Source organism: Charadrius vociferus, unplaced genomic scaffold (genome assembly GCF_000708025.1).
Source record: "Charadrius vociferus isolate BGI_N301 unplaced genomic scaffold, ASM70802v2 scaffold822, whole genome shotgun sequence".
In the NCBI taxonomy this organism is placed as follows: domain Eukaryota; kingdom Metazoa; phylum Chordata; class Aves; order Charadriiformes; family Charadriidae; genus Charadrius; species Charadrius vociferus.
This window is the reverse complement of record NW_009647481.1, coordinates 2989116-3001079: the sequence shown is the minus strand read 5'-3', so window position 1 is coordinate 3001079 and position 11964 is coordinate 2989116. Positions and strand designations below refer to the sequence as shown.

The following is an 11964-nucleotide window of genomic DNA, read 5'->3' as shown; positions in this document are numbered from 1 at the left end:
GCTCACACAGCAGCCTGTGGGAAAGTAAAGGCTGTAAATATGCAATAAATTACTCCTTGAAGTTTTGCATTGATCATAAGGCTTTAAGAAAGTGCTGCTTTGTTTAGAGAATAAAGAGGAAACTCTCCTACTTTTTCCTCCCCAGGTAAAAAAGACAGAAATAAAAAGGAACAGGTGCAGTTTGAAACATTGTGGTTTTGTCCTCATTTCTCTTAATAAGGGACAGTCTATTATGAAAAAAAAAAACCAAACATTCCAGGACAGTCTAGAAGAAAGTAGTTTTTAAGATGTAGTGTATTATGGAATTGAATCTTTAAAATCTGGTTTTGGTGGTGTTGAAGAAATAAGGCCTCCTTGCCATTTCTGAACAGAGCTAACCCCTGTTGAGGGTTGTCACTGCAGCTGGGCTTTGCACACAGAAGCCTTCCAGCTTAGATGTTCAGTTTAGTGGTGGTGCAGGAGAGCACTGGGGTGGTTTTTCTCCCTTTTAGCCAGCTTATGTGTTACAGCCAGTATCACACAATAGAAACACCCAGTGTGGGATTCCCCTCCCCCATGACACTGGGGTACAGTATCTTGACTTGAGAAAAGAGGAAGGAAGCTCAGAGCTCAGACCAGCAGCAAATCTCGCAGAGCCCTCGCAGCTGCCTCAGCCCGCCTGCTCCTCCTCAGTGACAGCAGCTGGGAAACCCATCTTGCTTCCCGTGCCTTTGTCCGTTACCCATCTTGAAGCCTGCGTCCTATAAATCTTGGTTTCCTTGGTGGTGGGCATCCTCCGGAGCCTCACGGACTCATGAACGATGGCGAGATGGCACAAGACAGACAAGAAGAGTGGTGTGGGTATGTAACTTAGCAAACTGCCATTTCAGTTTTTCTTCATAACTTCTGAACAGGATGTGGGCAGGTGTTCTCTCTGGTGCGATGAGTTAACACCCTCCACTTTACCACCGTGGCTTAATTGGAATGATCGATTTTCTACAAAGTTTTAATCTTTCATACAGAATGACATGAAATACATGAGTGTCAGCCTGGGAAATGTAACCCTTCCGCCCCACCACGCACACACACCCTCACCCCCCAAATCTTGGACTCTCAGAGTAATGCAGCTTTTCCCACCTCGATATTTTAGAAACGGATTGAATAAGTAGTATGTTGTATAATAAGCAGCGGCTAGAAGTTATGGGGAACAAATATAGGGGAAGGGGAATCTTACAGTTGCTTCTGCAAGACTCAGTTGAGACTGGTGTTACAGAAAAAAACTGTATATGAGTTGGTTGGAAGTAATCTTCCAACATCAATTTTTCTTAAAGTGAATGATGTTATCTTGCATAAAGGACTGAATTGATCTTAAAAAAAAAAAAAAGCTTTAAAATTAGGAATCAAAGCTGAAGCACTTGAAAGAAACATCCTGCTGCAGTTAACTGCCAGTTCTCAGCACAGAAGACATTAACTCTTGTATTTACGTTTTATTTTACCTAGTAGTGCATAGTCATTAATCTGGAATCCCCAAATTCTTATAAAAGACTTATTTTTTTAAGAAGGCCATAATATTTTGTGATATGCATTAAAAACGAAAACCCCCACCCAACTGGCTTCATGAAATAAAATGAATCATCAAGGAATTAATAAGAGGAAAAGAATGTCTTCCTGTTCAGCTTCCACGTGCAGCAGTGGCAGAATTGTGAAATGAAAGTAGCCTGTTCTGGTGGCAGTTTAAATTACAAAATAAAGGGTGTAAATATCTTCTGTTTCAGTTTTCCAAGTAGAATGTACTTAATTTTTGCACTTGTTTTTCTGAAAGCTATTGATTTGGGAGAATATGACTGGATTTGTTGGATGTGGTGTCTGTATCCCTATACTAGTGGTGGATGTTATCTCACATATGGAGTACTAGATACTGAGCAGTTACAGGAATAATAAACCAAGCTTCCCTTGTAGTAGCTTTTTATAGGGAGCATTTTGGGTCAGGGCGAGTTTCATGTAATTACAAAAAAGGCTTGTTTTTCTTGCACTAGAATTTTTTGACGTTATGGGGGCCAAATAACCTGACTGGATGTTAAGTGTGATACACGCTAGTGATTTTTTTTTATATGTACCCCTGCAGTTGACCACCCTACTGGGTTTGAGCAACGCATGTCCCCTGAAAAGGCCTCCAGTTGCCATCTGTCACTTGTTCAGCAGTCTGCCATGCTTTGTTGACAGCGAAGTTTTGCCTGTTTGTCACTCCATAGCCAATACGATCCCCGAGTGTATACAAGGATGGAGGATGGTATAGTAGTCTCCATGGTATTTGAAAGGTACAGCAAACCACACCTAATGAAAACCATCCTGTGAAATATATTACTTAAACTAATGACAGTCTAGTGAAGTTTGCTTTAATGCAGACTACAATGCATTTTGATGAAACAATTCACTGCACTATTTAATTTAAAATACAACATTCAGAATATGCAGTTTTGTATAGTACTATTTTCTACCTCTGATCTAAGAATATTTATTTCGAAACAGTAAGCTTTTCACATAAACACTTTTAGTGCATAAAAAGAAAACAACAAATATAAAATAACACTTAATGGCAGTATTTTAACACTGTTAAGTTTACACTGCCATAGCGACAACACAAATTCAAGAGTTTTTAAAAAGTCAGAAGGACTAGGTTTTATTTGATGTGGCAGTGCGCCAGTGCTCTTGCTCTCAAGTATTGTTGGCTCTAACAACTATGGCCCTCTCATTTTAGAGTATGTGCTACGTGTAGCTTGTAGGGTGCTACCAGTGCAATCACTACTATGCACAGGTACTGCTTTCTGGAATGTGCTCTGCTAGAAATACTGCTGCTCCTTCTCTCGCTCATCTCCCCAGTAAGACTGTTGTCTCCTTTGGTCTGGTTATTTGGGTTTAGAAGAGAGACTGAAATTCTTGAAAAAGGTCTGTTAGCATAAGAAGTCTGATTGTTACCACTGCTCATGTGCTAAAGACACACTTGGATTACTCATGTTCGTCACTTCATTGAATGCTCTGCAATCTGTTCTATCATGTGGATGAGGCGTCCTGAGACTTGGGAAGTTTCCAGGTGCCAACGTGGTGACCTGTAACTTGTGGACTAGGGGTTTGAACTAGCTGAAAGACTAACTTGAGGTCATATAAGCATTTAGGACATCAGTAGTGGTTTTGTGTCAGGAAGAGTGAAGATGAGGGCAAAATAAAACTCAGTATTTCTTTTCACTTGCAATTTTAAAAAAGTAATTTCCTGCTGCAAATTAAGAAAAAGCCAGTTAGCACTCAACCTACTGTTGAGATTAGCTCAAAGAAGCAAACACCCACTGTTTGAGTAAAAAAAACCTGCAGTGAGCATGAATAATGAGAAGGGATCATCAAATGCACTAAATAGGAAATGGTGCAACTGATTATCTGTATCTGTAAGGAACTTTGCTAGTGTTTTTAAAAGCAGACAACAAATTTTTCAAGCTTTGATAAATTTCCTTTAAATAGGTAAAGGAAGTGATGTATCCCGTTTGTTATGCAGCAGATGATGGACTTCTGCTTTACGCTCTGATAATTCTCCAAGATGATACCTTTTCCTTTGTATGCATTAGAAAGAAAAAGTAAACCTGGCTAGCCATGAAGTAACCTGCTCAAGAACAAAGACTGTACAACTTTGTGCAGGACTAAAAACAGGCCAAAAGAGATTAGGCCTACTGTTTATAGAAATAATTCCTTGAGTTTTATGGCTGTGAGGCTTAAGGTAAATATATTTAGCTTGTAAAATTTGTAGCTGATATCAGATCTTAAGGAATTCATGATACAAAGCATTTAGAAGCTGAAAAATAATAGTAGCTCTTTAACATTGTCACATGTACGTTGAATATACATTCCCTCTATTGTAGTGACCATAGCCATAACCGATTATAGCACTGCTCTACAAATTATTTTAGATGTGTCCTCCAAGCCTATTTGAGCTTCTCCTTGAAGAACTGTAGGTATGATTGTGCTTTCCAAGGGGAAGTCCAAACCAGCGTATCATAATTTAAGATCCAGCGTAGGTCACTGGGGAGAACTGACACGGCAGACCTGGTGGTATTTCCTTTACCCCGTGTTTGCTCCTCTGCTCTTCTAGGCTAAAGCTAAAGTGGTTTTGATGTAAAAGGATCTGTACAAGCTGTGTCAGCATGTGCGGTAATATTACTACCACTTGCTGTTTCTCTGCTTACCCCGAGTAAGTCTGTTTCCTGGGTTAAAGAAGATCTTTCTGTTAAATATTGTATTATAAGACTTTTTTTACTTGTATGGAAAAAAAAAATAATAAAAAAATCACAATGGTAGTAACGTCTGTGGTTTAGTCTGTCGCAAAGCAGAATAGGGAAAATGAGAACAATAATCAAATGGACTTTCCAACAATAATAGAATACAAGTTATAAGTAGTCATATATATAACTCTTTCTTGTGGGTCACCTTCAGTAGGGAGCCTTCCATTTCTGCTTCTGAATAATTGCTTTAAGTTCAATAAGTGATAGCTTATACCTAGGAGTTCCTTTTTTTAGCCAAGCTGTTGGCTCACGGTGTGGTTTATTTTCCTTTCTCTTAGAAACTAAATGTATTTGTTCTTTCATTATATATCGGTAAGAATATTAGGAGAATCTTTCACCCAGAATAATTTTTAAAAAATGAAACAAAACCAGCCCAAGGAAACACACCCCCCACCCCCACAAAAAAAACGATGAGGGAAATAGTCATACTGAGGATTTAGTTTTGGAAGGGTGTTCAAAGAGGTTTTTGGAAATTAAATAAATTTATGCTCTAAAAAATTGGAAGGAAAATAGTGTAATCACTAAAATTTAACTATAGGAAACTCATGGACTAACAAAGTCCCAGAATATGGGGTACTGACAATTATAGTCACAAATACAGTGCATTTTGAATTTAAAGTCTGTTGTAAGCATGCTTCTTGGGACTCAGAAAAATCAAGAAATATGAGCAAACTGAGTCTACTGAGAGAAAGGCTGTGAAAGTTGACAGGCTTTTGGAATAATACAGACTGGAAGCTTTTTGATCGTATAAGGCTGATTTGTCTTCAATGTTTTTGGAAATCTTTGTTTTCAGGTCTCTGAGTGATTCTCATGTTGAATTTCTAAGTCTTTCATTAGAAGCGTGCCTGACGCCTCCAGTTTCCAGTGATGAGCAGAGAGTTTCAGCCTGACAGTGCTGGGCCCAACCTTTAGATGAGCAGGAGTATGCTGAGTAGAGTTGGAGGACCACAAGATCCCAGCTGGGGTTCTTGGTTATGCGAGAATGCAGGCTATGTGCCCACTCTTGCATTTTACTTAATTAGACAGCACGCTCCACACAGCTGATACTCAGCTTTGCCCTTGGAAACCATATTCCTGATTTTAGACATGAAGCTTGTTCTTAGTCTTGAAGCATTCCCAGCATAGATGTATGCTACTTCTATGGATGGTACAAGACAAAAAAAAGTCATGGTAGGCTATTGGTTTTGAATGATAGTTTCCTGGTAATATGCAAGATGAAAAGTGTTTGAAATCTGCTCAGACCTTGAGGAAACTAGCACATTTGTGAAAAAGTTACAAGCTGGTGAAATATTATGTTGGCATGCTAAAGTCAAGTATCACATTTACACCTTTACTGCTGAATCTGAAAATAGGTATTTGTCGATTTGAAACATAAGATGGGGGAGGAGAAGAGTAGATGACTTCTTTTGAAAGTGTAGGAAATATGCTCAGCCTGAGTGCTGAAGGGCTGTGAGTGACTTGTCTGATTTCATCTGCTGAAAACCGCTGAAAATTATTTTACATCTGTGACATCTATGTAGACTGTGCTGTAAAGGAGGCAGAGCTTTGCTCAGAGTAGGGTGCCTACTTCATGAAATGCAGCTCCCGAACCCAACAGACTGTTCTAGCTGCCTGGCAAACAACAGCAGTTTCGTGAACTGAAGTAATACAAAGTTTGAAAAGGAATCTCTTTATCCACAAACTCTCACAAAAAGAACAAATACTTTGTTCTTCATACAGACATCTAAGAAAAATGACCATGCCGCTATTTTCTATGAAAAGAGAAAGAGCGAGAAACAGTATCTTCATGTAACTGGTTGGGTATGTTAGAACTTCCTGGTTCTTATACAGGCTTTCTTGTGTTTAAGAAGGAAAATAAGTAGCTCAAGTCAGCTAAAACCTCCATCTGGCCCCAAGGTTAAGCACGTGAAGAAATCTGTATTCAGTTGTTATCTGAGATAAGTTTGTTATCTAAGAGCTGAAGTTACCCTTTGCTGAGCATGATTTGCAATAAATTAAATTAGTTTCGAACCCACCTTGAGCTTTGGTACATGTCCCTGAGCTGTGAAATACTCATTACAACCGCATCCAGGTCATGTTCATTATAGCACACTTGCTCCGTGAGATTTAAGGGGAGATCCTTGACTGGGAATACTGGAACACAAATGTTACAGATTTATTTTTTTTTCCAGAAGTGAAGAAATCCTGTTAGGACTGCATAATATTTTCACAGGAAGTTTGTCAGTGTCCTTGCTGAGTAATTTCACCCTGGTTCCATGAGAAGAAAATGGTAACTGAACACAAAGAATTGATCCTTACAGAAAGAATGTACTACTTTTATGTTACTAGTCATAAAAGTAGAGTTGTAGTATTTCAAAAATAAAATGGAACACGGTTCTTGCTGAGGCTATTCATTAGAAATTGTTTAAATATGCAAAACACTTCATGAGCTATTATGTAGCAATCATTCCAGGTAGTCCTATTATGGTAAAGTAAAATTAAGAGCTGGTTCAGCAAAGCTATACTTCAGAAATTTTTTTCAAATTTTGTTTAAGTGGAAAGTAGCCAAGGAAATCAACTTGAAATACGGCTAATTACTAAAAGGTGAGTCTGGAAAATGAAACGACATAATGCTTGTATTTGTTATAAAGAACAGGGCAGGGACTTCACATGAAGGAAAACAAGCAGGAAAGACGGGTAGGAAGATTAGGATAATAAAAGGCTTCAGTGTTGCAGGTCTGTGGTATTTTCCTTGCTCACTGTTCTCATCTTGCATTAGCTTACAGTCTAACTCTGTCAACAGTAAGAATCTGGGTTTTTAAAGTACATGAACACTGAGGAAATCTAGCTTCTTGAGGAAAGGGTTGTGTTACGTTGGAATACTGTGAGTTTTCTGGAGTATTTTGTATGAATGCTCTCAAATGAGGTATATATAATGATGAGTTTTTTAAAAAATTTTTTTCTATTTGTCATCTTCTAAATTGAGGGCATATACTTTAAATTATAAAGCATTAACTGTGTTTCTGTCTCAACCTGTGGTTGTTTGAATTTATATTTTAACAGGAATCCTACTCTGAACAAAGAGTGACTGTTTCATTTCCCTTGTGTCTTGGAATGTCAAGAGAAATATCCTCTACAGATTTTTGTTACTCTCCTTTGGCAAACACGCACGTCCCTTTGTGGGTTAATGAAACAGCCTTCATAGCCATGCCTACATTCAACAGCATATGTGTGTATCTATTTAGTGGGGCAAATGTGCATATCGCATCCAACAGCTCTGGCTTTAACAGACATGTAGGAATTAAATGGAAACATAGGAATTTTCTTCTTCATACTCATTTTTTGCTACTGGGATGGACACTGGGAGATGTATTCATTTATGCTCTGGGTGGCTGAACGTGTGAGAGTGATAGCAGAATGAGACATAGAAGCTTCTTAGAGTAACTGTCTTTACAGGATGTGTTTTTTGGCTGAAAAAGGAAGGATTCTTTGGGCATGCGTCATGGGAGTGATGGGAACCACTCCCATCTTCCTGAGGTACAAGTCAAAGCCCACTTGTGCTTCAGCAGAGTTCAGTTGGGAAAATCTTTCATGTTAGCAGGTTGACTTGGTATTTTTTAGGTTTGCTTTCTGAAGCAATGTTGTTGTGGTGGTGTGCTGGCTCTCAGCTCATCTCCTGAGGGAGCTAAAACAAACACCTGGAATCTAAGGGGCGTTTGCATTGGCTGGCTTGTTCTTCTGTGTCTGTGTCCTGCTATAGAATTACTGCTGAGGTTATGGTGAGCTCTAAAAAGTTTTTATTCTTAACTGATCCACGGGGAAATTTGCTAACTGTATTCTCAAGGAACTGTAAGGTCCATAGTGAGGAACACTGTCTTAAGGCTGGAGCTCCTGGCCATTCTCTGGGACAATCTGACAGCGTCTATTGATGGGAGCACCTCAGCCTGATGCCGCTAGCGAGGGCATATGCTGTCCAAATCTCTCCCACTAATCTTACTGCCATGACATCGGTTGCTCCTGAGGTCAGTAATTGCTGTTGGGAGTTGGAATGAATGCTGGGACCTTCAAGCAGGCCACCTTCTGTGCCTTGAGGATACGGTCTCCTTTTGTATTTATGGCTGGGGCAGAGGATGGCAGCGAGCAAAGTGGTAGAAAGCTCTTCAGAGTGATTTGAAGGGGCCTTTATTTTTACTGGCTGGAGAGTTTATTTCTTAAAAAAAGAAAGAAAAAAAAACAAAAAAAACACCCCAAAACAAAACTGTTGTGAGTATCCTACCAAAAGCATTTTAAGTCCATAGAGGTTTTTCAGCCACTATTTTTGAAGAGCAAAATAAATGAAATACATGTTTGTATGCACAAAACCACACACACACACACAACTCCAAAGATCTCAACAGAGGGTGTGGGAAAGGGAACCCTCCTTTTGGCTGGTGAACTCTGAGGTGATAGAATATAAAAGGGTCACAGTTTGTAAGTGAAATTATATCAGTTACAGCTGACAGAAGTTACAATTGCATATAATAGTCAGATTTTCCTTCACAGTTAATAATTAAACAGTAAGCAGATATGATAGTGAAGCTGTCTGGTGCTGTAGATAATACATCTGGATGTAGCTGTGGTATAAGGTTGTTCGACTATTTAAAGAGTTTTTTGCAATGGTATATGGGAGATAATTTCTTGTCATAAAATGCCTGGATAGGTCTATAGCTTAAACCTTTGTAAAGGAATTAGTTAAACTCATCCTAGCAAACAATCCAAATTCTACAGTAAAATGTCTCATTAAGTTTCCACTTACTCATTTAGAAAAGTCTTAGCTGCTACAGCCACTTCCTTTGCCAGTTTCTTACTGCACTTCTCAATATAATAATTGCTGTTAAATGAAGTTTTTAAGAGAGCAAAACCAATATGCAATGTGAATACATGACTCAGTAATTTGCATCTATATTTTGAGACAAATACAACTAAGTAGTAGAGCAGTGCATATTTTGCAATATCAAGTATATGCCAGTCAACAATAGTCTTAATCTGTATGGACATTGTGGGAAATCAGTAAGAGCATTCCACACACACGCACCCCAACCCCCACACACTCGGTGGAAATATCTCTTTAAATGACAGGATAACTTCAGAGCGTTGTTTGACATCTTCCATTTCTTGAAATCTGTATCAAGACTAATGAAAGGAAGCCAGTCAGAATATAACTACACAACTACTACTTAAATTCAATTTTGTGTTGAGCTAAGGCAGTTTTGGATGCTATTGAATAAATGGTTGAATCTAAACAGCAGAGCCTCCCTCACTTCAAAGTTATTATTGCTTCTTTTTTTTTCTCCCCTGTTGTGTCTAATGAATCAAGCCCTGCTCTACCCAGTCAGGAGGAGGAACTGATGGGAAGGCCTCTTCATGTCAACCAAAATAAGAACTTTTGGTCCACTAAGCCTCTTAATTAAAACTGAAATTCCTTCTAATTTCTGTTCCAAAAATATAATGAATATAATGATGGCAAAAGAAACAAGAAACACAATTTATGGAACACTTGAAAAAGTGAAGAGGGTAAATCTATTTAGCTCTATGCTCCTACATTAGGCATTTTCATGAAAGGCAATTTAATTTGAGACTGTAAACATAACTTTAAGTAAAATGGGTGATTAATATACATTTTGGCCTAGCAGAGACGAACATCCTGCTTTAGAAGCTTGGAGCGGTGAGCAAAGGCAATGCAGGAATATACTGCAGGTAGGCTCAGCTTTCTAGATCAGTTTTCCCCTAGTCCAAAATACTGCCAGTTTGGATGCTCTGTATGTGTGGATGGATTGGGACACTATCATGAGAAAAGGAAGAAAACTCTACCGACTGCTATCTTTACTGCACAACAGAGGTCATGTTTAGTAGTTGTCAGTGTACTGTTTCTACTCGTACAGTTTAATTGTGGTTTCAGGCTTACATATTTTACTCGGTTTCCCTACTAGTTTCAATAACCACTTCTACACTGCAATGCTATTGTAAAAGTCTATAACTAAGCCCGTGAAGAAAAAATACACAGAAACAAATGCTTACAATAGCAGCCCACATCCTGTAGCCCTAGAATGTAAGAACTAGTGAAGAAGCTTATTTTCTTGAATTCCCTCAAACATGGCTGTTTCTTAACCACATATAGATAAGCTTCTGATTAGAATGCTTTTAAAATCTGCTGCTCCTCTGTTCTTGTCAGAGTGATTAAATGCAAAAAATTACGAAACTCTACTGTTTCCCTATGAAAGACAGTTTCATGTGAAGATGAAGCATCTAAACTCAGGAAAGAATTCAGTAAATTCAGTTTTCATATGTGTCTCTGTGCCCCTTCTCACCAGTAAATTTTTGTAAACTGTGCACTTAAATTCTTAGCCCGGTAGACTAACAATTCGCCAGCACAATGAACATGTATATACTGAAGCCTGCATCTAAATAGGTGCTCTTAAGTCCTATGCAGAGCAGTTATGCATGAAAACAAGCGATTGATGATATGCTGGGTTTTCTTGTTTGTTTTCACCACTGGCCATTTTCAACACCTTTGCATTTTCACAAGAAAAGAGGTTAAGTAATAGTAACAGATGAAGTTTTTTGGTAGAATTATGGTTCTGTTTGCTTATTCTAATGTGTGTATCAGAATCTTATTAACCATGGGTGGTTTTTAGTTTAACTGTAGTGTATGGCTGTATTGAAAAACGGTATTTTTGTCCTTTAATTTTTCAGCTATATACAATTTCAAAGGCACGGGAGTACCACAACTACCTCTACAGATTGGTGATGTGGTCCATATCTTGGAGTCCTGCGAAGGTAAGTCAGTTACCGTTAGGCTATAGGTTTCTCTGTGGGAATAGCTTAATCCTTTTACTTCACAGCAGTTCCCTCTGTTACATACGTAATTCTGCATACGTCACACGTAAGTCTAATGCTCTTATTTGTATTGGTGGTGATGTTGTAGTGTTCTTTTTTGAGGAAGAGCCTATTCATTTTTGGAGAGCCAAAATCAGAAATGTTACGGTCCATGTGGTTTTTTTGGGAAGCCATTACCAAATGAGGAAGTTGTCAAGGTGAATGTAGGGTTTGTGACGTTCATGCCAGCTTGTGAAATACCTGGTGGAAGTTACATTAGATTTGACTGAAGTTTTAATGGAGTACATTTTTGCCTCTAAACTATTTGTTGCTAGGAGATATTCAGCACCATAGTCATCCTACAGTATTAGATGGAAATTTAGTATGTTAAAGTAGTCTGTAGGTCAGCATGATAGAACCATTTCTGAAAACCATCCAACTTACTGAACGTGCTGAACAGCAGAAGTCATGCATGACGGATAGTCAACATGCTGATCCAAACTTATGTAGTTGGTACGTGGACATATCTGACCAACTGGCGTAAGTGTAAAATAAATACAAGCAGCTGAAGAATAAGCAAACATAAAATTTTGTATATTTGTGAAGCTGAATTCGTTGTCAACACTGTAACAGTAGTGTATTCCTCCATACTGATTTCACCTGTCCCTTCACAATCTTGCCGAATTCTCTACCAAGCCTGCCAGAGCTACTTAAGTTTTTATTAGTGTAAAGCAAGAAGGGTGTAATTGTTATTTCTAACTCAACAGTTAGATATCTGCAGATGTCATTGTAATAGTAATTTATTTTCAATCTGCAGTGATGTTAT

General features: G+C 38.4%; 1 protein-coding gene across 1 annotated transcript in view; it reads left to right on the top strand.

Moving 5' to 3' along the window:
- Nucleotides 1-800: 800 nt before the first annotated feature.
- Nucleotides 801-11964, top strand: part of DOCK2 (dedicator of cytokinesis 2) — a 209459-nt gene continuing 198295 nt past the window's right edge. Inside the window, exons 1-2 of the mRNA XM_009880752.1 lie at nt 801-840; nt 11016-11099. Coding sequence (XP_009879054.1) covers nt 801-840; nt 11016-11099 — 124 coding nt within the window. The remainder of the gene's footprint in view (nt 841-11015; nt 11100-11964) is intronic.